Source organism: Oncorhynchus mykiss, chromosome 9 (genome assembly GCF_013265735.2).
Source record: "Oncorhynchus mykiss isolate Arlee chromosome 9, USDA_OmykA_1.1, whole genome shotgun sequence".
Taxonomy (NCBI): Eukaryota; Metazoa; Chordata; class Actinopteri; order Salmoniformes; family Salmonidae; genus Oncorhynchus; species Oncorhynchus mykiss.
In genome coordinates, this window is record NC_048573.1 from 21,273,532 (window position 1) to 21,300,928 (window position 27,397).

General features: G+C 41.1%; 1 protein-coding gene across 8 annotated transcripts in view; it reads left to right on the forward strand.

The window, feature by feature from the left end:
- Positions 1-19,169: 19,169 nt before the first annotated feature.
- LOC110531733 (multiple PDZ domain protein) overlaps positions 19,170-27,397 on the forward strand; it is a 63,031-nt gene continuing 54,803 nt past the window's right edge. For all 8 annotated transcript variants that reach the window (XM_036987557.1, XM_036987560.1, XM_036987561.1 and 5 more), the window contains exons 1-3: positions 19,170-19,304; positions 22,369-22,454; positions 26,895-27,061. In XM_036987557.1, coding sequence (XP_036843452.1) covers positions 22,439-22,454; positions 26,895-27,061 — 183 coding nt within the window. In that variant the 5' untranslated portion in view covers positions 19,170-19,304; positions 22,369-22,438. The remainder of the gene's footprint in view (positions 19,305-22,368; positions 22,455-26,894; positions 27,062-27,397) is intronic.

A 27,397-nucleotide genomic window follows, 5' to 3' on the forward strand; every position in this document is an offset into this window, starting at 1 on the left:
ACTTTTGTGAAACAGCACAGTTAAAAATGTATGGCAAATAGAAACTGGATGGACATCAGAAATAGATGAGAGAGGTTGAGGAAGGACATCAGAAATAGATGAGAGAGGTTGAGGGTAGAGGAAGGACATCAGAAATAGATGAGAGAGGTTGAGGGTAGAGGAAGGACATCAGAAATAGATGAGAGGTTGAGGGTAGAGGAAGGACATCAGAAATAGATGAGAGAGGTTGAGGGTAGAGGAAGGACATCAGAAATAGATGAGAGGTTGAGGGTAGAGGAAGGACATCAGAAATAGATGAGAGAGGTTGAGGGTAGAGGAAGGACATCAGAAATAGATGAGAGAGGTTGAGGGTAGAGGAAGGACATCAGAAATAGATGAGAGACGTTGAGGGTAGAGGAAGGACATCAGAAATAGATGAGAGAGGTTGAGGGTAGAGGAAGGACATCAGAAATAGATGAGAGAGGTTGAGGGTAGAGGAAGGACATCAGAAATAGATGAGAGAGGTTGAGGAAGAGCATCAGAAATAGATGAGAGAGGTTGAGGAAGAACATCAGAAATAGATGAGAGAGGTTGAGGGTAGAGGAAGGACAGGTCGAAAAACAAACAAAATAGAACTATTGTAAAATAGATTGTGTTCGTAAAATGTATATAGTATGCATAAGCTGGAAGTAGAAGCCTAAGTGTTGTTTTTCATTAGTTTACACCAATTAGGGGAGGGGTGGTAGGGTTAGGGGGAAATAATAAAGGAAAATGTATTTTTTTTAAGAAATATGTATGTAGATATATAAATACCAGTCAAAAGTTTGGACACACCTACTCATTCAAGGGTTTTTCTTTATTTTTACTATTTTCTGCATTGTAGAATAATAGTGAAGACATCAAAACTATGAAGTAACACATATGGAATCATGTAGTTACCAAAAAAGTGTTAAACAAATCAAAATATATTTTATGTTTGAGATTCTTCAAAGTAGTCACCTTTGGCCTTGATGACAGCGTTGCACACTCTTGGTATTCTCTCAACCAGCTTCACCTGGAATGCTTTTCCAACAGTCTTGAAGGAATTCCCACATATGCTGAGCACTTGTTGGCTGCTTTTCCTTCACTCTGCGGTCCAACTCATCCCAAACCATCTCAATTTGGTTGAGGTCGGGGGATTGGGGAGGCCAAGTCATCTGATGCAGCACTCCATCACTCTCCTTCTTGGCCATCTAGCCTTTACACAGCCTGGAGGTGTGTTGGGTCATTGTCCCGTTGAAAAACAAATGATAGTCCCACTAAGCGCTTACCAGATGGGCTGCAATATATGAGGCTGGCAACTCTAATGAACGTATCCTCTGCAGCAGAGGTAACTCTACAATCGATCTGCAACATTAAAGCTGATCTCCCACTCCTCCCCAAATAATAATAAACATACATAAGGTATAAGCTTAGTTAAAATGATTCGTTTTCACCTTATAAAGCTCTGGGCTAATAAATAGTTGATGTTTGATTGAGAATGTTTTCAAACTGGAAAATGTACTGACACAGATTATGAATTAATTAAATAATGTATCAATTATTAAATTAATGAATGTATGTTAAATGACAGGTCTGCATATCTTAAATGTTATACTGAATGTTTAGGACTAAATACATGTAAATATGTATTTTTTTAAAGTATTGTTTCAAAATCAATCACCAAAAGCGCTCTATATCACATACAAATGTTTGAATATCGTGTTGTGTAGACCTTGATAGTGAAGCACATTCCTTTTAAGTATACTGGGACACCTTGATCTAGTGCACTGCAGGCAGGCAGTGGTTCATTTTTCAACGGGGCTTCCATTTGAAAAGATGAAGTGTTATCTCTAGCCAGCACTGCTTGCAATGCACCCCCGATGCAAATGGATTTCTGCAGGAAGTGCACTGACCAAAGCTGCATGTCATTACTGTACCAGTGCTTGAGAACCCTGGTAGCTAGCTAGGTTCTGTATGGCTATATACTGTATATAATATACTGCTGCCATCTTGACTGCATTAAACAGTACATGAAAACTGCCACCACAACAACATATTCCAAGCACAATTATGTGAATATCATACCATTTATGGAAATAACCACAGTCTGAGATCTTGCATTATCACACATGTCAGAGACACAAATTAGACCAAGACAGTTTAATAGTATAGGTTGCATGTTACACCATAGCATATAAGTCTGCGTCCCAAATGGTGCCTTATATTCTATAGTACACTACTATTGAACAGAGACCTATGGGCACTGGTCAGAAGTGGTGCAGTAAATAGGGATTAGGGTGTCAATTGCAGGAGAGATTGAGAGGGACAGAGAGGCATGCGTCCTGCATCATGTAACTAACTCAGTCCGCCTCCGGCACACTTGCAGCCTTATGTGTTATGGTGATTCTATGGAGCTTCAGTGACTCGATTCACAATAGTGAGATACATTGGTGGAGGATACCATTATTGAGTCATTATTGAATAGACAGAGGCACATTTCAATTTCTTATTACTTGTAAACACGGCCATTGAGTTACTGGACAATGTATAATTCTCTGTGTGTGTGTGTGTGTGTGTGTGTGTGTGTGTGTGTGTGTGTGTGTGTGTGTGTGTGTGTGTTACTGACAAATACAGCTGCCAACAGTGGGGTTTACCCAACACAGACAGTTAAGCACCTGAGACATACTGTAGTCATAATAATTGAACATCATAAAGTGATACATGGAACCATAAAAGCTCAATGCACAAACTCAACATGCCGCTGAGAAACTATGCCAAATATAAAGCTGTTTAGGAAAATTAAAGCTTATGGGGACATGAAGCAAATCAAGTAAAGTAGCAGACATTCCCATTCATTCATGCTTGCAAGCAAGCAAGCAGAGGATTTTATTTCATCGTGGAATGTTGACACTTTAATAGTGCTGAATGCTTAAAGTGCTGAAGCAACTTAAAGCTTAGTTGTCCTCTGCTTGTTGTGTTAAAATGTGTGAATGTGCAATTGTTTTGCATTATTTACAAAGGGTTGTTTGATTTCTTGATTTTCAACATCAGTGTCAAGATAGTGAACATAGTTGTAATTGTTAGGCCATTGTGCCACTCCCTTGGGTAACCTTCTCACTACTTGATAGTAGGCTTTTGAGCAATAGCAATCGAACCTTGTATAATTATCAAGTTTGCTTAGCCCTACTTTCTGATGGTCTCACGTATGTTTAGGCCTACCGACAACCATACTGTTATCCAACAGGTAGCCAGTCTACTTTACTTGCATAACAATGGTTGAATGGAAACATGGTTAGTGTTAGATTGTCAGTGTGGCCGAGAGCTGTGACACGCTGGTCTGGACCGGAGCCAGTATGTTGGTGCAATATATTCGCTGAAAAATTTGCTTAAGCTTTGATTGTTTCTCTTAAACGTTATTTTTTTCCTGCGGGGTTGAGAACTCTCCTTCTTTGGATTTGAAAATCCAACAGTTGTGTTGGAAGGGGGCTGTATGTGGCTGTCCATGGGGCTGTTTGAGTGAGACAGAGAAGAACCAAATCAGTAAAAAAAAGCACTGCCCCCTTTATTATCAAAGCTTCAAACCTAAAACATCAAGTTGCCTTTTCAGACTCTGAAGTCAGGAAGACTTCGAGTTTGCAGTCAGCCAGACTAAACAGTCCGTGGTTTCACATGCAAAACGCTTCAGCTTTATCATATCGTGCCGATTGTCAAAGGTTTGGGTATTGAGTTTGCTATTTCTAGATTTAGAAATGGTTAGAAATCACCTTTGAATCCTCATGATTGACTAGGTGAAAGGTTTGTTGTTTCTGCTGTGTCAACCAGAGCAATGTTTGGGAACGCCAATTATCCTGTGTTTTTGGGTAGGCCTAATGTAATGTTACTAAATCCCAAGGGGGAGAGTAGGGTTTGCCGGTCTATTACATGTTCTATGCATAGTTAAACACTACTATTGAAATGCAGGCTATATACAGTATTTAGTCATTGAGATTGTATTACCTGAATGTGTGAATGGGGATTTCATGCCTACAGAAGACTATTAATTGATGATTGGTCTAAAATGGAATAGTCCATGTTGAGGGTATCCCAGGTATCCTTTTTAAAGCCTGTAATTCCTCTGCATGAGAGAGGGGGGTGTACGGTTGTTATACTGGATGCTCTAGCAGGTGTGATTGAGGCTTGATTGTTCATCCATTTATCTGAGAATGTTTTCCTGTTTGTTATTTTTGTTGTAAATATGTGTTACATAGTATATAGGTAAGTGTGGCGCCATTAGCTTCTCCACTAATAAAAGCCCTCACTCAAGGCATTACACTTCACAAACATCATAATACCTGCCTCCTCACTGCAACACCCACCCTAACACTGGAAGGCCAGCATAACACCACGCGGACAGATCAATTTACGCCTGTGTTCTCAGTGAGTCAGAATTTCATAATCAATTTGCAATGTGGTGTATCACTTGAAATGGCACGTCCTTGTTTAAAGCTGAATGTCAACTCAATGAATGTCAGAGGGAGATATGACATTGTTGAATATCAAACAGGCCAGTAATATTGACAGCAGGGTTGGGGTCAATCCCTTTTTAATTCCAGTTCATTCAGAAAGTAAACCAAATTCCAATTCCAAAAATGTTCTCATTGAAAAGCATTGAATACTCTTTACAATAGAAAAATAAAACCCATAAAGAAAGAGAAATACTACAACAGAAAATCCAGAAAAACACAGTTTAAATAGAACCACTAACACCCTTCAACAGTTGAAGCTTGAATATAACACAATAAACACCTGATCTGCATGAAATCAGATTTCTGCCATGAAATCCAAGCAACAATATGTTGAGAAAGGTGAAAGTGCAGGGAAAATGGGCAAATTAAGAAAGAGGAAGAGGAACGTACCATCCATAGCATTCAAACCCCAATTGATACATAACAATGGATCCTTCTGAAATCAACTCTGTCTTAACATTTTTTATCACAAACTGTATCAATCCGAAAACAAAAGTTTAAAGGAAGATACAGACAATTTCCTTTCAGATCATTTTACACATTTTTAAGTAATCCAAAATAAATACACTTGGATATTAACATAACCTCAGGTGAATTGTTGGAGGACATCAATAATCTACAAAACGGGACATCGTCCCAAATTACCAAAGTCTATGTTAATTATGATCACAGCAGCTCTAGAGAAAAATGTACTTCCCCGGTCATTCTGTTTGGCTACAATCACCCTACTTAAAAAGAAAGAGAAGGATCCATTGTCATGTGGATCCTTCTGCCCAGTATCACTCTTGAATGTGGATTATAAAATCATTGCTAAACTATTGGCTTTTCTCATAGAAACAGTAATACAAAAGTTGATTCACTCAGATCAAACAGGGTTTATACAGAACAGGATGTCTTTAGATAATCTCTACCGTTTTTGTTTTTCCTCAATATAAGAACTTGAATGCTCCCATGGTGACAGTATCAACAGATGCTGAAAAAGCATTCGATAGGGTGGAATGGCATATTTGGTGGCTGTTTTAAAAAGTTTGGTTTAGGTCTGGTATATTTTTCCTGGATTAAGCTGTTGTACAAAGATGCACCAAAGCATCTTTACAAACAAATGGACAGATCTCTGAATCATTGAAGTTATCAAGAGGGACAAAACAGGGACCTTTGTCTAGTTATTTATTTTCAGCAGCCACAGAACCCCTAGCCTCAATAATTAGAACTCACGGTTCAATCCGGGGCATAGAGATTGGTGGAGATCAACATGTGATATAATTTTATGCAGATGACATTTTAATGTTTTTCTCTGAACCAGAACATTCTCTATAATTTATTTTACTAGTATTGGACACATGATGCTGTAGAATTCATCATTTCATTCTGTCTAGGAACTGACATACATCCATCTCCATGATTATGTCTGTTGGGGAATGTAAACATTGTTGATCAATATCAGAGAACGTTTTGTAATCTAGGTCTAATTAGTGCAAATAAATATAAACTCAGCAAAAAAAAGAAACGTCCTCACTGTCAACGGCGTTTATTCTCAGCAGACTTAACATGTGTACATGTTTGTATGAACATAAGATTCAACAACAGCCTTAAACTGAACAAGTTCCACAGACATGTGACTAACAGAAATGGAATCATGTGTCCCTGAACAAAGGGGGGGTGGGGGGTCAAAATCTAAGGTAACAATCAGTATCTGGTGTGGCCACCAGCTGCATTAAGTACTGTAGTGCCTCTCCTCCTCATGGACTGCACCAGATTTGCCAGTTCTTACTGTGAGATGCTACCCCACTCTTCCACCAAGGCACCTGCAAGTTCTTGGACATTTCTGTGGGGAAGGGCCCTAGCCCTCACCCTCTGAGCCAACAGGTCCCAGACGTGCTCAATGGGATTGAGATCCGGGCTCTTTGCTGGCCATGGCAGAACACTGACATTCTTGTCTTGCAGAAAATCACACACAGAACAAGCAGTTTGGCTGGTTGCATTGTCATGCTGGAGGGTCATGTCAGGATGAGCCTGCAGGAAGGGTACCACATGAGGGAGGAGGATGTCTTCCCTGTAACACACAGCGTTGAGATTGCCTGCAATGACAACAAGCTCTGTCCGATGATGCTGTGACACACCGCCCCAGACCATGACGGACCCTCCACATCCAAATGGATCCCGCTCCAGAGTACAGGCCTTGGTGTAACGCTCATTCCTTCGGCGATAAATGCAAATCCGATCATCACCCCATGTAAGACAAAACCGCGACTCAGTCCTGTCTGGTCCTGCGATGGTGGGTTTGTGCCCATAGGCGACGTTGTTGCCGGTGATGTCTGGTGAGGACCTGCCTTACAACAGGCCTACAAGCCCTCAGTCCAGCCTCTCTCAGCCTATTGCGGACAGTCTGAGCACTGATGGAGGGATTGTGCATTCCTGGTGTAACTCGGGCAGTTGTTGCCATCCTGTACCTGTCCCGCAGGTGTGATGTTCGGATGTACATATCCTGTGCAGGTGTTGTTACATGTGGTCTGCCATTGAGAGGACGATCAGCTGTCCATCCTGTCTCCCTGTAGCACTGTCTTAGGCGTCTCACAGTACGGACATTGCAATATATTGCCCTGGCCACATCTGCAGTCCTCATGCCTCCTTGCAGCATGCCTAAGGCACGTTCACGCAGATGAGCATGGACCCTGGGCATCTTTCTTTTGGTGTTTTTCAGAGTCAGTAGAAAGGCCCTTCAATGTACTAAGCTTTCATAACTGTGACCTTAATTGCCTACCGTCTGTAAGCTGTTAGTGTCTTAACGACCGTTCCACAGGTGCATGTTCATTAATTGTTTATGGGTCATTGAGCAAGCATGGGAAACAGTGTTTAAACACTTTGCAATGAAGATCTGTGAAGTTATTTGGATTTTTACAAATTATCTTTGAAAGACAGGGTCCTGAAAAAGTTTATTTTTTTGCTGAGATTATATCAATCAATTGGAAAGCTGTCAGGATGGTGTATTGGAGGCGAAGTCAAGTGCAGGAGAGCAGATATCAATGAACAGGCGCACTTTATTATAGTTCCAAAGACGAGAGCACTACATGAAAAAAACGCAGTCAAAAAACGGAACATAAAAGTAGAGCGCATAAACTAACACCACCTAACATGAGAACAATTACACACAACACATGATGGGAAACAGAGGGTTAAATACAAGTGGCTTCATTGGGGAAATGTAAACCAGGTGTGTATAGAAACCAGACAAGACAAATGGATATACGAAAAATCGAGCAGAGATGGCTAGAAATCCGGTGACGTCGATCTCCGAACGCTGCCCGAACAAGGAGAGGGGCTGACTTCGGCAGAAGTCGTAACAAAAGCCTCATAATCACCCTCAATAACAAACTGGAGGAATGAACTATCTAGCTACATCCCATTAGATGTTGCATATTACAAAGTTTAAAAAAAAAACTGAAAAATTCAAAGTGTTTTACGAAATTTGGAAACCATGTTGATCACCTTGGGGAATGTGTTGTATAGTGTCTGTTTTTGTTTTGTTTCTGTTGTTTGTGGGGTGCTGTGGCAATTCAATAAAACAAAACATTCAAAAAACATTGGAATTGGAATTTCAGTTTACTTCCTTAATTGTCTGGAATTTAAATGGAATTGACCGCAGCCCTGATTGACAGGAATATTTATGTAAGGACCGATGATGGAGATGAGAAGCAGGTATGAGTAATCAACATTTAATTTTGACCGGACATAGAACAGAACAGGAACAGCGTCAGCATCGGGTAACATAAGGACATACAACAATTAATGCAGCAGCGGGGAACTGAATGAACAGGTGATTGAGTCCAATAATACGCTGATGGCATGACAGGGAAAGGCAGGTGTGCATACTGATGGTGGCAGTAGTGCGTACTGCTGGGGAGCTGTCACGCCCTGGCCATAGAGAGGCTTTTATTCTCTATTTTGGTAAGGCCAGGGTGTGACTAGGGTGGGCATTCTAGTTTCTTTATTTCAATGTTTTGAGAACCGGGTATGGTTCTCAATCAGGGACAGCTGTCTATCGTTGTCTCTGATTGGGAATCATACCTAGGCAGCCTTTTTCCCCACCTGTGTTTTGTGGGTAGTTGTTTTCTGTATAGTTTATGCACCTTACAGAACTGTTTCGGTTTTCGCGCTTGTTGAGTTTGTTCGAGTGTTTTGTGATCAAATAAAATCATGGACACGTACCACGCTGCGCTTTGGTCTGATCCTCATTACGATGAGAGCCGTGACAGGAGCCTGGTGCCTTCAAGCGCAGGGGAGGGGGAGCGGGATTAGGCGTGACAATTTATGTACTACAGTCTTTTTATTAAATTCAACAGAAAAATCTCACTCACATTTGCCCTCAAAAAAACATAAGTTATAGATATAGCTTTAGTGCAGTTTGAACTGTGAAGGTTGAAATTAAGTTTAGTACCCCACATAGACACATTTAACAAGCTCCCTAAAGAAGATAAAAACTTAGCAACAAGTCATCAAGAAAATGCACATTATAACATAGCCCTACAGAGATCTGTCACGTATACAGCTAATAACAGTAAGTACAGTTATTTTAACAGTAATGTTCCGTTTTAGCGCATAACATTGGAAATTGTATGCGCTAATTTGTTGCGGAACAAGCAGTGGCACTGGTGGGCAAATAACTGGCAAGGTGGGTATCTATCTATACGGAACAAAAATATAAACGCAACATACAACAATTTCAAAGATGTTACTGAGTTACAGTTCATATAAGAAAATCAGTCAATTTAAATAAATAAATTAGGCCCTAATCTATGGATTTCAAATGACTGGGAATACAGATATGTATCTGTGTCACAGATACCTTACAATAAATGTAAGGGCCTGGATCAGAAAACCAGTCATCGCACTGCATTTGCCTCATGCAGCACGACACATTTCCTTCGCATATACTGTAGTTGATCAGGCTCCTGATTGTCACCTGTGGAATATTGTCCCACTCCTCTTCAATGGCTGTGCGAAGTTGCAGGATATTTGCAGGAACTGGAACACGCTGTCGTACGTGTCGATCCAGAACATCCCAAACATGCTCAATGGGTGACATGTCTGGTGAGTATGCAGGCCATAGAAGAACTGGGACCTTTACAGTTTCCAAGAATTGTGTACAGATCCTTGTGACATGGGGCCGTGCGTTATCATGCTGAAACATGAATTGATGGCGGCAGATGTACGGCAGGACAATGGGCCTTAAGATCTTGTATCTCTGTTCATTCAAATGGCCATCAATAAAATGCAATTGTGTCTGTTGTATGTAGCTTATGCCCGCCGATACATTAACATCACCGCCACCATGGGTCACTCTGTTCACAACATTGATGTCAGCAAACTGCTTGCCCACACAACCCCATACATGTGGTTTGCGGTTGTGAGTCCAGTTGGACATACTGCCAAATTCTCTGAAACAACGTTGGAGGCGGCTTATGGTAGAGAAATTAACATAACATTCTTTGGCAACAGCTCTGGTGGACATTCCTGCAGTTAGCATGCCAATTGCACGCTCCCTCAACTTGAGACATCTGTGGCATTGTGTTGTGTGACAAAACTCCACATTTTAGATTGGCATTTTATTGTCCACAGCACAAGGTGCACCTGTGTAATGATCATGCTGTTTAATCAGCTTCTTGATATGCCACTCCTGCCAGGTGGATGGATCATCTTGGCAAAAGAGAAATGCTCACTAAGGGATTTAAAAACATTTTAGAGAAATAAGCTTTTTGTTCGTATGGAACATTTCTGGGATCTTTTATTTCAGCTCATGGAAACATGAGGACTAACACTTTACATGTTTAGTTTATATTTTTGTTCAGTGTATACATTGTACGGTATAGATGCTACACAAATAATTTATACACAAAGTCACTCCTTGAAGGGTGATATAAAAGGTCATAACATATGGTTTGCCAAACCGTTTTGCGACCCTTTATATGATACAGTTGCTCATTTTTCAAGTGTGATTCAGATCATTTTGGGACACTTTTTGCTAAATCTCTTTTCCCACCCATGCTGCTTTTAAAACAGGATGTTCTTGTTCAGTCGTGCATTTTAGATTCCTAGACAGTTTATTGTATCAACCTATGGGACCACCACTGAGCTAAAGCCTAGGCATTACCTCTGAGACCTGACACACGTGTTCAGTATCTATCTCAAATTCAACCATGCTATCTAGTTGAGCTTTGCTGCTCTGATCAGTGGGACGACAGTACACAAACACCTCCCCTAATCTTAGAACGTGTACAAGTCTACAATTGTATTGCTACATTTCAATGAGTGGGAATGCAGGATTTTAGTTCAAATTCAAGTTGTATTGATACCCACATGAATTAATGGATAGAGGAGGAACTTTCTTCATTAACTTCCTTCATGTTACCACAACGAAACCAAAACCAAACTGTTACATCGCTGTTCGCTTCTTCAAGGATAAAACCACAACAGGAACACAAGCATTTCACTATATCCGCAATAACAGCTGCTAAATATGTGTATGTGACCAATAAAATGTGATTTGATTTTGATTAGATTTTATCCCCAGGTCAGATTTGCTGCTGAATCACAATTTAACAGATAAAAAGGAAGTTTGTCCCCACAGGCATTTGATACATTTAACTTTGAGTAACAGCTCTCTCTCATATCAAAATTTTATAAGCTTTGCACATCTGGGTCTGAAATGGAGCACATGATCCTATAAACAGGAAATAGACAGAAAATCTTAGTTTGAATAGCATGTCATGTCCTTTCCAAGGTGAACCTAAAGGCATTCTATTTAAATGTTTTCCACATCATGATCACATAATGCTTCATACATTTTCATGCTCATCTGCACCTGGCTAATACATGCTGTGTGTATTTTGGTCACACATCCCTGCAATTGGTATTTGTGTGTGTGTGTAGTTTTGATTTTACTATCCTTGTGGGGACCAGAACTCCTCAGAAGGATAGTAAAACAAGAAACATCTAGACAAGTGGGAACAATTCGCCAGTCCCCACACGCCTAAGGGGTAAGGTTAAGGGTGAGGGTTACAATTAGTGTTACGGTTAGAATTAGGGTTAGGTATTAGGTTTTAGGGTTAGGGGTCAGTGGTTAAGTTTAGGGCTAGTTTAAGGGTTACGGATAGGGAAAGTATGATTTTGAATGGGAGTCAATTGTTTGGTCCCCACAAGGATTGTAAAGAAAATAGTGTGCGTGTGAGACAGATATTTCCTACAGATTACAGACCCACAAAGAATTTGAAAACAAATCAAGCATTGATAAACTCCCATATTTACAAGCATTTCGCTGCACCTGCGATAACATCTACAAAATATGTGTACGACCATTGCAATTTGATTTGATATCTGTTAGCCGAAATAGCGCAATGTTTTTTTCCACTTGCTTTGGTAATGTAAACATATGTTTCCCATGCCGATAAAGCCCCGATGCCGATAAATTGTGTGTGTATATATATATATATATATATATATATATTGATTTGTTTATATTTAATATTTGAGATTCTTCAAAGTAGCCACCCTTTGCCAGCTTTGCACACTCATGGCATTCTCTCAACCAGCTTCTCCTGGAATGCTTGAAGGAGTTCCCACAATGCTGAGCACTTGATGGTTGCTTTTCCTTCTCCCTACGGTCCAACTCATTCCAAACCATCTCAATTGAATTGAGGTTGGGTGACTGTGGAGGCCAGGTCATCTGATGTAGCAAGATGGCGCCGATAGAGATGGCAACTTCGCTTCTAGTCCTTAGGAAACTGTGCACCTCCCAGGGCATTTGAAGGCCGACCCAAAACAACGCCTCCAGAGAAGAGGGTGCCGGAGCGGTCTTCTGGTGAGGCTTCGGATGCGCACACACCACCCACCACTTCCGAGTATATTACTCGCTAATGTCCAGTCCCTAGTTGACAAAGTTGACGAAATCAGGACAAGAGTTGCTTTCCAAAGAGAGTTCTGGGATTGTAGCATACTCTGTTTCACGGAAACATGGCCAGCTGGGGACATGCTGTCAGAGTCCATACAGCCAACAGGATTTTCAGTGCATCGCAGCGACAGGAATAGACGTCTCTCCCGTAAGAAAAAGGGCGGGGATGTATGTTTTATGATTAACTACTCATGGTGTAATTGTAACAACATACAGGAACTCAAGTCCTTTTGTTCACCTTACCTAGAATTCCTCACAATCAAATGCCGACCGTATTATCTCCTCGGTTATCGTCCCAGCCGTGCAGTGGCAGTCCCCCCCACCAACAAAAAAAAGCACCATTCTGCGATAACTGTAATTTTTATTCAGACTTTTGGAACAACACAAAATAAATAATCATAACATTTAAAACTATATAAATATAAAAATATATACAAAGACAAGACTCAAATATCAAAAAGAAGTGTCAAATACCAAAATAAACACATTTGTGTTGATTTGGCACTCGAGCATCAATACATTGCCCATCCCCCAACACTGTCAACCAAGAGTCAAGACTAAACCAATTCACCTTGGTGGTGTGCAGACTGGTTTTATATTATTCTTAACGATTTCGCACAAACCAGAAAAAATGCAACAATATGTCTGTCAAACTATATTTTCACAGTATTATGAATGAATTGTGGTTCATTTGGTAGCATTTCATAGTGTGACTGATTTTAAAACCGCATTAGTACTGTACAAAGTTAGAGGTGCACTATTTGATTGATTCCCCCGCTCCCCCTACCTCGGGCATCCAGTGGGGAGAACTGAGGTCAACCTACCCCCGCCCCCCTCTCCATCTTGTACTTCTGAGTGGGAAACCTTCCCAGGCAGTAGCCTGCCAAGCTCACAAACTAGAATCAAGGCTCCCACTCCGACAAGGTTAATTGACCCACAGTCCCACACGGTGACATGATATCATTGATGTGACGTGCAAATGAGAGATAGAAAACTGATCTCGCAAATGTCACCATTAAAATGTTTTGGTGCGGTCGCCCCGTGCCGCCCCCATGTCGCCTATACCTAAATCCACAACTGCAGCCGTGTATATCCCCCCGCAAGAGGATACCTACCTATACTTCACTGGACTTTATGTAAACTGGAAACCATATATCCTAAGGCTGCATTTATTGTAGCTGGGGATTTTAACAAGGCTAATTTGAGAAAAAGGCTCCCTAAATTCTATCAGCATATCGATTGCTAAACACGAGCGAGTAGCATGCTCGACCATTGCTACTCTAACTTCCGTGATGCATACAAGGCCCTCCCTCGCCCTCCTTTGGAAAATCTGACCATGACTCCATCTTGTTGCTCCCCTCCTATAGGCAGAAACTAAAACAGGAAGACCCCCTGCTTAGGTCTATCCAACGCTGGTCTGACCAATCAGATTCCACACTTCAAGATTGCTTCAATCACGTGGACTGGGATATGTTCCGGGTAGCCTCAAATAATAACATTGACATATACACTGACTTGGTGAGTGAGTTTATAAGGAAGTGTATGGGAGATGTTGTACCCACTGAGACTATTAAAACTTTCCCTAACCAGAAACCATGGATTAATGGCAGCATTCGCGCCAAACTGGAAGCACATACCACCGCATTTAATCATGGCAAGGCGAATGGAAATATGGCCAAATACAAACAGTGTAGTTATTCCCACCGTAAGGCAATCAAACAAGCAAAGTGTCAGTATAGAGACAAAGTTGAGTCGCAATTCAATGGCCCAAACACGAGATGTATGTGGCAGGGTCTACAGACAATCACGGATTACAAAAAGAAAACCAGCACCATCGCGGACATCGATGTCTTGCTTCCAGACAACTTCTTTGCGTGCTTTGAGAACTAAACAGTGCCACCGACGCTGCCCACTACCAAAGACTGTGGGCTCTCCTCCTCTGTGGCCAACGTGAGTAAAACATTTAAACGTGTTAACCCTCGCAAGGCTGCCAGCCCAGACGGCATCCCTAGCCTCGTCCTCAGAGATGCGCAGACCAGCTGGCTGGTGTGTTTACGGACATATTTAATCAATCCCAATCGCAGTCTGCTGTCCCCACATGCTTCAAGATGGCCACCATTGTTTCTGTTCCCAAGAAAGCTAAGATAACTGAACTAAGTGACTATTGCCCCGTAGCACTCACTTCTGTCATCATGAAGTGCTTTGAGAGACTAGTCAAGGATCATATAACCTTCACCCTACCTGTCACCCTAGACCCACTTCAATTTGGGTATAGCGTCACACAAGGGTAAGTTCTCAGCCTCCTGTACTCCCTGTTCACCCACAACTGCGTGGCCATGCACGCCTCCAATTCCATCATCAAGTTTGCAGACGACACAACAGTGGTAGGCTTGATTACCAACAACGACGAGACAGCCTACAGGGAGGAGGGGAGGCACCTTGGGGTGTGGTGTCTGAAAAATAACCTCTCACCCAATGTCAGAAAAACAAACTAGATGATCGTGTATTTCAGAAAACAGAAAAGGGAACACCCCCCTGTCCACATCGACGGGACAGCAGTGGAGAAGGTGGAAAGTTAAGTTACTCGGTGTACATATCGCAGACAAACTGAAATGGTCCACGCACACAGACATTGTGGTGAAGAAGGGCAACAGCGCCTCTTCAACCTCAGGTGGCTGAAATAAATGTGGCTTGTCACCTAAAACCCTCAATAACTTTTACAGGTGCACAACTGAGAGCATCCTGTCGGGCTGCATCACCGCTTGGTATGGCAACTGCATCGCCCACAACTGCAAGGCTCTCCAGAGGGTGGTGCGGTCTGCACAACGCATCACTGGGGCAAACTAGCTGCCCTCCAGGACACCTACAACACCCGTTGTCACAGGAAGGCAAAAAAGATAATCAAGGACAATAACCACCCGAGCCACTACCTGTTCACCGGGCTTCCATCCAGAAGGTGAGGTCAGTACAGGTGCATCAAAGCTGGGACAGAGAGACTGACAAACAGCTTCTATCTCAAGGCCATCAGATTGTTAAACAGCCACCACTAGCACAGAGAAGTGACTGCCAACTTACAGACTTGATATCATTGGCCACTTTAATAAATGGAACACTAGACACTTTAATCATGTTTACATATCTCGCATTACTCATCTCATATGTATATAATGTATCCTTCACTATCTATTCTTTATTATCTATTGCATCTGTAATGAAAAGGGGGTCGAAAAAAGTGTAGATTCACGCGCCGAGCGCAGCAGATGTTTATTAAGCCAGGAATTGTGGTCACAGGCAGGCAATGGTCAAACACAGGTAGGCATTCAAAAACAAACAATACCTCACAACCAAACAAACAGAAAGAATTTAACTAAATAGGGAGCTGATGAGAAACCAACACAGGTGAAATCAATGAACAAAAAGGAAAGACACGGCTATGTTCCAGAACACAAAGAAACAGGGCTACGTTCAAGAACACAAAGAAAAAGAACACAAGGTTGACTAAGAAAATAAAAGCAGAACCTTACAGCCTCTTAACCGCTCTGTCACTGCTCATCCATATACAGTATGTGAACCCTTTGGAAATACCTGGAATTCTGCATAAATTGGTCATACAATTTGATCTGATCTTCATCTAGGTCACAACAATAGACAAACACAGTACGCTTGAAGTAATAACACACAAACAATTATACGTTTTCATGTCTTTATTGAACACACCGTGTAAACATTCAGTGCCGGGTGGAAAAAGTATGTGAACCCTTAGATTTAATAACTGGTTGACCCTACTTTGGCAGCAATAATCTCAACCAAATGTTTTCTCTGGTTGCGGATCAGACCTACACAACGGTCAGGAGGAATTTTGGACCATTCCTCTTTACAAAACTGTTTCAGTTCAGCAATATTCTTGGGATGTCTGGTGTGAACTGCTCTCTTGAGGTCATGCCACAACATCTCAATCGGGTTGAGGTCGGGACTCTGACTGGGCCACTCCAGAAGGCGCATTTTCTTCTGTTGAAGCCATTCTATTGTTAATTTACTTCTGTGTTTTGGGTCATTGTCCAGTTGCATCACTCAACTATTGTTGAGCTTCAATTGGCGGACAGAGAGCCTTACATTCTCCTGCAAAACGTCTTGATAAACTTGGGAATTCATTTTTCCGTCGATGACAGCAAGCTGTCCAGGCCCTGAGGCAGCAAAGCAGCCACAAACCATGATACTCCCTCCACCATACTTTACAGTTGGGATGAGGATTTGATGTTGGTGTGCTATGCCTTTTTTTCTCCGCCAGTAGTGCTGTGGAACATTCAGGTGCACTTTTGCAAACTTGAGATGTGCAGCAATGTTTTTTGGGGGGAGAGCAGTGGCTTCTTCCGTGGTGTCCTCTTGTTTAGTGTTTTACGTATCGTAGACTCATCAACAGAGATGCTAGCATGTTCCAGAGATTTCTGAATGTCTTTAGCTGACACTCTAGAATTCTTCTTAACCTCATTGAGCATTCTGTGCTGTGCTCTTGTAGTCATGTTTGCAGGACAGATCCTAGGGAGACTAGCAACAGTGCTGAACTTTCTTACCATGGACTGATGAACATCATGGCTTTTAGAGATACTTTTGTAACCCTTTCCAGCTACACTGTGAATGTTTCAATGATGTGTTCAATACAGACAAGAAAAATACAATAATTTGTGTGTTATTAGTTTTAAGAACACTATGTTTATCTATTGTTGTGACTTAGATGACGATCAGATCAAATTTGATGCCCAATCGAAAGGGTTCACATACTTTTTCTAGACACTGTATTTTATACTTATATATTCATATCCCATTCCTTAACTAGATTGGGTGTATTAGGTTTTGTTGTGGAATTTGTTAGATATTATGTTTTGTTGTGGAATTGTTGGATGTTACCTGTTAGATACTGCTGCACTGTCGAATCTAGAAGCATACGCATTTCACTACACTCGCAATAACAATAACCAACCATGTGTATGTGACCAATAAAATTGTATTTTATTTGATTCCTCACACTCAGTCTTGGTCAAATTGCCCTTACACAGCCTGGAGGTGTGTTGGGTCATTGTCCTGTTGAAAAACAATGATGGTCCCACTAAGTGCAAACCAGATGGTTTCACAGACAGGGTCACCAGCAAAGCACCCCACCAACATCACACATCTTCCTCCATGCTTCACGGTGGGAAGCACACATGCAGAGATCATCCGTTCACCTACTCTGCGTCTCACAAAGACACGGTGGTTGGAACCAAAAATCTGATATTTGGACTCATCAGACCAAAGGACAGAATTACACCGGTCTAATGTCCATTGCTCATGTTTCTTGGCCCAAGCAAGTCTCTTCTTCTTATTGGTGTTCTTTAGTTGTGGTTTCTTTGCAGCAATTCAACCATGAAGGCCTGATTCATGCAGTCTCCTCTGAACAGTTGATGTTGAGCAGTGTCTGTTACTTGAACTCTGTGAAGCTTTTATTTGGGCTGCAATTTCTGAGGCTGGTAACTCTAATGAACTTATCCTCTGCAGCAGAGGTAACTCTGGGTCTTCCTTTCCTATGGCGGTCCTCATGAGAGACAGTTTCATCATAGCGCTCAATGGTTTTTGCGACTGAAATGTTCCACATTGACTGATCTTCATGTATTAAAGTAATGATGGACTCTCGTTTCTCTTTGCTTATTTTAGCTGTTCTCTTCTGTATACCACCCCTACCATGTAGCAGCACAACTGATTGGCTCAAACGCATTAAAATGAACTTTTAACAAGGCACACCTGTTAATTGAAATGCATTCCAGGTGACTACCTCATGAAGCTGGTTGAGAGAATGCCAAGAGTGTGCAAAGCTGTCATCAAGGCAAAGGGTGGCTACTTTGAAGAATCTCAAATATAAAACATGTTTTGGTTACTACATCATTCCATATGTGTCATTTCATAGTTTTGATGTCTTCACTATTATTATTCAATGTAAAAAATAAAGAAAAACCCTTGAATGAGTAGGTGTGTTCGAACTTTGACTGGTACTCTATATCATTAATGTATTCGTCCAAAAATGACTGTAGCATCAGCGGATTTCCCCTTTAAGGAGTTATTTCTTAATGATTGAGATCACTGACTTTATTGATAGGCATACATACTGAAGTATATTGAGAAACAATTCTGCATCAGCTTGAATAGGTTTCAGGACCCCTACGCTGTGAGTAATCAGAATAACACAGGACATCAGAACTTCACAATGCGAAGGACAGATGGAAAGATAAAGATGTGTTATCTATGTTTTGACAAATAGATAAGACTGGGGGTACAAGTCTTATCTATTGTTTATCATTCTCATTCTTGCCAGGGAACATTTCTTCAAGCATTGATGTTACCTGCAACATTGTGAAAGTCTGTGTTATTAAGTTACATTGCATTGCATGTTCTGCCTACGCCCGCCCCCATTATACTTTTTATGCATGGTGTTTGAATGTATGCAATAGCAGACATGCCTTTTGCAATACCCATGATTATAAAAATAGACCCCCTTATAAAATTGCCCAATGCATATGAAATAAATCACAAATCAAGTCTGTCTGAGTGCAATACTTGAGATGATTGAGATGCAGAACAGCAGGCTGCACTTTAGGCCTAGTTGTCATGGTATCCACCAAGCGGCGCTTGTGACCTCCCAATAAACTTCCACCGTCTCTCCCATAGCTGGTCTCGATCTCAGCTCTCGGTGACGCTGTTGCTGCAAATGTCTATAGAATATCGAGTTACAATACGCCCCATCTTTAAGCCCAGTCTATGCGCCGTTAGCCGGAGTACAACAGGACACGTCCTGTGTAAGCCGCCAGCCAAGGGTCAACGCCTGTGTAAGTTTCCTTCGTTCCTATAATAGTCCTTTCAATGCATTTGGCAAGATAAAAGTTAATAAGCTTTTCCGATACATACGTAACGCTGAATTCCGAGTTTGGATTTTGAGCAACAGTGTTGCTATTGTAAAGGCTACGTTTTCTGACGCTGGCGCGGTTAATGTTTCCAACGACATCTGCATTTTCTCTCCCATAGTCTATATTAAATGTTTATAGTTTTGTCTGAATGTTTCAAGCACTTGGGCGGTTTCATTACGTTGTCACAACGTTATACAACTTCTTTGGCGTCTCTGATAATGTCGAATACCTGTTGATTCAGTATCCTGAAGAAGAGATGGAGAAGGAGGGGGAGTTGAGAAAAGCGGATTGTATTCATTGCCTTCTGTTGCCGAGGCGAGGCTAGATTTAAAATAATACTATGGAAACGTATAAACAGACCGTGCCGACACTTGTACAAACACATTTCAGTTTGTTAAATATGCCTTGAGTGAGCGGTGAACGAAAACTATGCCATAGTGGTGTTATGGATCCATAGGTAGAACTATCCCAGCTAGCACATAACGTTTCTTAGAGCCAGTGGCGTGTATTGATGGAGGCCATGGGAAGCCATGCTTCCCCCAAAAAAATTACCAAGAAAAAAAAGATATACAATTTATATTTCAGCTCTGTGTTTTCATAATTGTCCTTAAATTCACAAGAGGCTGAATGTATCTCTCCAGAGAAAGCATCTGAGCGAGCGAAACAGCGCCTCTCTGTCTCTGTATGTGTAGTCCATGAGATTGTTGCAGCCTGTAGCATTGCATGCAGGGAAGCCAGAGAGCATTTGTCCACCCTTGATTAAAAAAAATATATAATATAATAGCCAATCAGCTTTGAGCTAAACTGAGTGAGCTCAACTGTGAATGGTCCTGGCACACCAAAAAAAAAGTGGCAATGGAAGCCTGTTTTGAATTTGGCTTCGGCTTCACACTAATCACATCACATCTAGAGCAAAACATCAAATGATATTCAACAAATCTAGTTTTTTTTCTCTTGTTGTGTTGTTTTCCTTTGGTGGATAGCTAGCTAAAATAGGCTCTTTCCTAAATTAGCCATGGATGGAGTTAGGGATTTTGACTTGTGGATTTTACTTAATTCTCCGTACTGGCCAATGATTATAACGCCAATTCTGACCCAACCATAAATTCATACTTTGTTCCCCTGAAAGGATGTAAATTCAGTATGCAGCTAGATGTAGTAGGCTAATGTTGACCCAGCTCATCGTTGCCCATGTATTTTAACCAGGTAGACAACAAAAACTGACTGAGTCATAGACCATTTCGTACAACTAGGGTGAGGGTCAATCATTACTTTAACAGAACCTTAATAAACAATGTTCATCTGTGGGAATTTCAATACTTCAGCATCACATTTTCTGCAGGTTTCCTCATGGTTATATTTAGTCATGATCTGAGAACATTAAGAAAACGTTACATAAAAACCATAAGAAAACATTAGTAACGTTGTAAGAATGTTATTTAAAAACCGATACATTCCGTTCTCAGCGTCAACAAAACTCTATTCTCGATCTTGTTAAGTGTGTTCAGGTGTGTTGGCCACTCCCACTAATTTGCCACACCTTATCTTAATGAGTGCTTGTTTCCATTGAAATTTTCGCTTAAGTTCTCAGAACGTTACCGTTTTTCCGGTCAGGAAACATATGGCTTCGTTCCCAGAACCAATTGGAAACCAAAAACGTATGTTCCCACAACTACAAAGACCAAATTTTCTAGCTGGGATCCCTAGAAAAAAAACTTCAAGAAACCATTATCCTATTGACTAGTAAATCTGTTTGTCCAAACCAAGTGATAGGCCCAAAATAAAGCTTGAAGTTGTTTCTATTTTGGTTTCAAACTCGTTTTTATAATGGGTGACAAAAATGGCTATTGTCTGTAAGTTTATAGACATTTGCTGTAAATATAGCCTACTGATAGGCATATAGGCTATTCTATGGCTGATAATGCCATGAGAATCGGCTCTTCAGCATGTGCACCTGCACCTAATGATTGAGCTAATAGAAGATTTAAGAAAATTAAATAATTAAGATCCTCCCCATACCACTTCTCATTGATAATGGATATATGCAATTAAAGAAACCGTTTTCTATCAATGCTTGCGTGGTTTGACTGGAGTGGGTATGACAAGGTTACAAAGCAGTTAGTAAGATGATTTACTGTACTCCAACTAAATATGCAATATTTAACTTCCAGGTATTTGTATATCGATGTACCTTTTGATGTATAAAAAATGTCCCAATATAAAAGGAAGACATTTCATTCACATTAGAACATGGACTTCATCTGCATCACTTAACCTTTCAGTTTTAAAAGCATCACTGTGCCTTGTTATAGTAACACACAACTCATTTCTTAATGTATTAGTGGATACTTGATTTACAGTAACTGAGATGTGATATGGCTATTGATTCGGCTACTGAGCATAGAAGCAGAACACCTGCCTGTTTGGCCTAACATGCATAGTAAATGACTTTGCCAAGGCCACACAGATGACTGGCGGTGACATACATGTCACAAAGCCATTGCCAATGTCAGTTAAGGCCCCAGGAATGGCAATTGACAGATGTTAATCCCTGAATAAGAGCATTAGTCAAATACAAAGGCCCCATCAACCTGCATGTGCCTAGTAAATACCTACTTCTTCTAGTAGTATTGTAGCACCTGCACGAAACCTTTGTTCTGTAGTGTAGCAGCTCTCATCTTTAGCATAAAAAAATGATTCAGCATAAAAAGGTGTATTTTATATGATGTCCTGTGAAGTATGACAATTCAGAGAGTAGGCTGCTGAGATGTTTTAATGGTCTGTCAGCCTTTAAGAACACACTGGTCAGAGTGTACATGGATATAAACACCGAATGACTTAAGTAGCCTATGTGATAATGATTGACAAAAGTAGCATTGCAACAACACTCGTAATGGTTTCATGTTGATGTCATATTCATGTGGAAAAAGGTCAAATAGGGGGTGCTTATATGGAGGGTGTGTAACACATATGTCTTTTTTTGCAGGCCATGACTACGTGAAGTGTAGCACTCATCGGTTGATAGGCAGCTATCACATCTACCAGGAATAAAATAAATGATTGAGACAATGGGTAAGTGATCAGTCAATGTGTGTTAGAAAAGTGTTGATTGCTAGTGTTGTCCAAGGTCTCACAACAAGAAAACAGGGAGAGGTGATAATGTTTTGATGAAGAGAGTGAATTAAATTGATGTTATTATTTATTTAGATAATGTTGCTCCCCATCTCCCATAAAAAAAATCCAGACTAGGCCTCAGTTATTGTAAAATCACCCTATTTCTCTAACAAACACAGACCCTGAGGAGAATCCTTGTTATGCACGCCCGAACACTCCTCTACGAAAACAACAACAAAGTACCCCAGAAGGTACATGCCGTTAACAGAGAAATGTGTCTGTCGAGACTCTCGTGTTATTGGTTTGTTTACTGTCTCTGCACAAAGAGGTGGGCTAGCTCTCAGAACGAACAGTGCTTTGGAACTCGTGCACGCCCTATTAGGTGTTAGTCACAGTCCACGGGCTTTGGAAATTGCCCCGTCCTCCTCGACCGGAGGACGTCAAACCCATCCTTGGCTAACAAGCCGCTTTGAGGAGGCGAGGAGAGCTTATGCAGGGTCGAGCAAGCAAACTGTGGAGGACCTTTTTTCTCCGGTTGCCCAGTCCGGACCTGTGCGTCTCTCGGCCGAGCCAAAGCTAACAGCAAATCATTGTTATTCTGAAAGAGAACATCATGTTGAATGGAAGTTAAGCTAAGCCTCAGGGTGGTCTCTCTCTCTCGCTCCCCCCATGAATCATTCACATAGTGCTTCACACATTAGAAAGCACGTTTGGTTCCGTGTGTCAACAGGAGCATGTGTTACTTACAGTAGATAAGACTTTTGAAGTCAATTGTATAATAGACATTCCTTCAACACTCATTCCTTCAACACTCTGCCCCTCAGGGTTGTATTCTTAGTCACCTCCTGTACTCCCTTTCACCCATGAATGCGTGGCCCGCACACGATTCCAACACCATCAAGTTTGCTGACGACAATGGTAATGAGACAGCCTACATGGAGGAGGTCAGAGACTTAGCAGTGTGGTGCCTTGACAACAACCTCTCCCTCAACATCAGTAAGACCAAGGAGCTGATTGTGGACTACAGGAGAAAGAGGGGAGAGCACGCTCCCATCTACATCGCTGTCGTGGAGCTGGTCGAGAGCTGCACATTCGTTGGCCTCCACATCACTAAGGACTTAACATGGTTTTACACGCACCCTCACATTAGTGAAGAGGGCACAGCAGCCACTCTTCCCCCTCAGGCGACTGAAACGATCCTCGGATCCTCCAGAACGTTATACAGCTGCACAATCGAGAGCATCTTGACTGGCTGTATCACCGCTTGGTATTGCAAATGCACCACCCTGGACCGCAAAGCGCTACAGAGAGTGGTGCAGACAGTCTAGTACAGGCTGAGCTCTTTGCCATCCAGGACCTCTATATCAGGTGGTGTCAGGGGAAGGCCAGAAAAATTGCCCAAAAATCCACCCACCCTAGCCATAGACTGTTCACTCTGCTGCCGTTTGGCAGATGGTACTGAAGCATTGGCTCTCGGAACAACAGGCTCTCGGAAACAACAGGCTCTGAGACAGCTTCTACCGCCAAGCCATAAAACTGCTAAATAGCCAGACTGCTAAATAGTCAATGAATGGTACCCAAACTGCTAAATAGTCAATGAATGGTACCCAAACTATCTTGCACTGACCCTACGCACACTCACTAGACTATATATACACACCATTGATGTATTATTTCATAGTTTTGTTGTCTTCACTATTATTCTACATTGTAGAAAATAGTAAAAATAAAGAAAAACCCTTGAATGAGAAGGTGTGTCCAAACTTTTGACTGGTACTGTACATTTTCAAACTCATCCTATGCTGCCTGCTGCTACTCTGTTCTCTATTTATTCGTATTATTGTCTATCCTGATGCTTAGTCACTTTACCCTGCCTTCATGTACTTTTCTACCTCAAATACCTTGTACCCCTTCACATTGAGCTGGTACTGGTACTGAAGCATTGGCTCTCGGAACAACAGGCGAAAAATAAATGTGTATTTTATTAAATTGTGTTACAAATTTGTATTATTATTGTTTATTGCATATTTGGTAAGCAGTGGAGGCTGCTGAGGGGAGGTGGCTCATAATAATGGCTGGAATGAGGCAAATGGAATGGCATCAAAACACATAGAAACTAGAGGTAGACCGATTATGATTTTTCAACGCCGATACCGATTATTGGAGGACCAAAAAAGTCGATACCGACTAATCGGCCGATTAAAAAAATACAAATAATAATTAATAAATAAATAATAATAATAATTTTATTTGTAATAATGACAATTACAACAATACTGAATGAACACTTATTATAACTATATATATATATATATATATATATATATATATATATATATATATATATATATATATATATATATATATATATATATATAATACATCAATAAAAATCTATTTAGCCTCAAATAAATAATGAAAAATGTTCAATTTGGTTTAAATAATGCAAAAACAAAGTGTTGCAGAAGAAATTAAAAGTGCAGTGTGTGCCATGTAAAAAAAGCTAACATTTAAGTTCCTTGCTCAGAACATGAGAACATATGGAAGTTGGTGGTTCCTTTTAACATGAGACTCCAATATTCCAAGGTAAGAGGTTTTAGGTTGTAGTTAATATAGTATTTATAGGACTATTTCTCTCTATACCATTTTGTATTTCATATACCTTTGACTATTGGATGTTCTTATAGGCACTGCCAGTGTAACAGTATAGCTTCCGTCCCTCTCCTCGCCCCTACCTGGGCTCGAACCAGGAACACATCGACAACAGCCACCCTCGAAACATCGTTACCCATCGCTCCGCAAAAGCCGCGGCACTTGCAGAGCAAGGGGAATAACTACTCCAAGTCTCAGAGCGAGTGATGTTTGAAAGGCTATTAGCGTGCACCCCGCTAACTAGCTAGCCATTTCACATCGTTTACACCAGCCTAATCTCGGGAGTTGATAGGCTTGAAGTCATAAACAGCTCAATGCTTGAAGCACAGCAACGAGCTGCTGGCAAGACGCACAAAAGTTCTGTTTGAATGAATGCTTACGAGTCTGCTGGTGCCTACCATCGCTCAGTCAGACTGCTCTATCAAATCATAGACTTAATTATAACATAATAACACACAGAAATACGAGCCTTAGGTCATTAATATGGTCGAATCCGGAAACTATCATTTTGAAAACAAAACGTTTATTATTTCAGTGAAATACTGAACCGTTCGGTATTTTATCTAAACGGGTGGCATCCCTAAGTCTAAATATTCCTGTTACATTGTACAACCTTCAATGTTATGTCATAAATACGTAAAATTCTAGCTAATTAGTTCGCAACGAGCCAGGCTGCCCAAACTGTTGCATATACCCTGACTCTCCATGCAATGAACGCAAGAGAAGTGACACAATTTCACCTGGTTAATATTGCCTGGATTTCTTTTAGCTAAATATGCAGGTTTTAAAATATATACTTCTGTGTATTGATTTTAAGAAAGGCATGGGTGTTTATGGTTAGGTACAGTTGTGCAACGATTGTGCTTTTTTCGCAAATGCGCTTTTGTTAAATCATCCCCCTGCGTTGCATCGATTATATGCAACGCAGGACACGCTAGATAAACTAGTAATATCATCACCCATGTGTAGTTAACTAGTGATTATGATTGATTGTTTTTTTACAAGATAAGTTTAATGCTAGCTAGCAAGGCAGGCTCCTCGTGGAGTGCAATGAGAGGCAGGTGGTTAGAGCGTTGGACTAGTTAACTGTAAGGTCGCAAGATTGAATCCCGGAGCTGACAAGGTAAAAATCTGTCGTTCTGCCCCTGAACAAGGCAGTTAACCCACCGTTCCTAGGCCGCCATTGAAAATAAGAATGTGTTCTTAACGGACTTGCCTCGTTAAATAAAGGCATAAAAAAATATATTTTAAAAATCGGCCAAATCGGTGTCCAAAAATACAGATTTCCGATTGTTATGAAAACTTGAAATCGGCCCTAATTAATCGGTCGACCTCTAATAGCAAACATGTGTTTAATGTATTTGATACCATTCTGCTCTGGCCATTACTACAGGTCCGTCCTCCCCAATTAAGGTACCACCAACCTCCTGTGTTGGGAAGGGCTCGTAAACAAGCATTTCACAGTAAAGTCTACACCTGTTGTATTCAGTGCATGTGAAATAAATACGTTTTGATATCTCAGCAATCCATCCTAAATAAACACTGCCAACAAAATAGGAACACTTGGATGTTTAATTACAGGATGTTTTAGAGATGTCAAAGGGGGCTGTACTCAACTTCTAAACAATTTCAAAACACTTGCGTTGATCACCCTGCAAGTTCATATTGATAGCTATCCCTCTCTTCCACTTTTCTCCACGCGGCTGCCTCCCCATGCGGTCACTGGACTATGCAACACTTTTGCAGATACCCAGCGTGCCTTGCAGGCAGTGGAGCGTCTCCAGGCCAAGCTGAAGGACCGGGGGGAGGTCCCCACCGAGGAGAAGCTCAGCCTGCTCAAGTCAGTTCTCCAGAGCCCCCTGTTCCACCAGATTCTTGCCCTGCAGAAGTCTGTCCAGCTCCTCAAAGACCAGGTGGGTAAGATCAGGTTTTTCTTGGGTGTTGGGATGTAGGATCACTAAGTTAGTCAGCTAACTTTGATGAACAATATCAAATATATACAGTGCCTTCAGAAAGTATTCACACCCCTTGACTTTTTCCACATTTTGTTGCATTACAGCCTGAATATAAAATACACTGAACAAAAATATGAATGCAACATGTTGGTCCCATATTTCATGAACTGAAATAACATTTTCCATAGGCTCAAAAAGCCTATTTCTCTTACATTTTGTGCACACATGTGTTTTCATCCCTGTTAGTATTTATCCTTTGCTAAGATAATCCATCCACCTGACAGGTGTGGCATG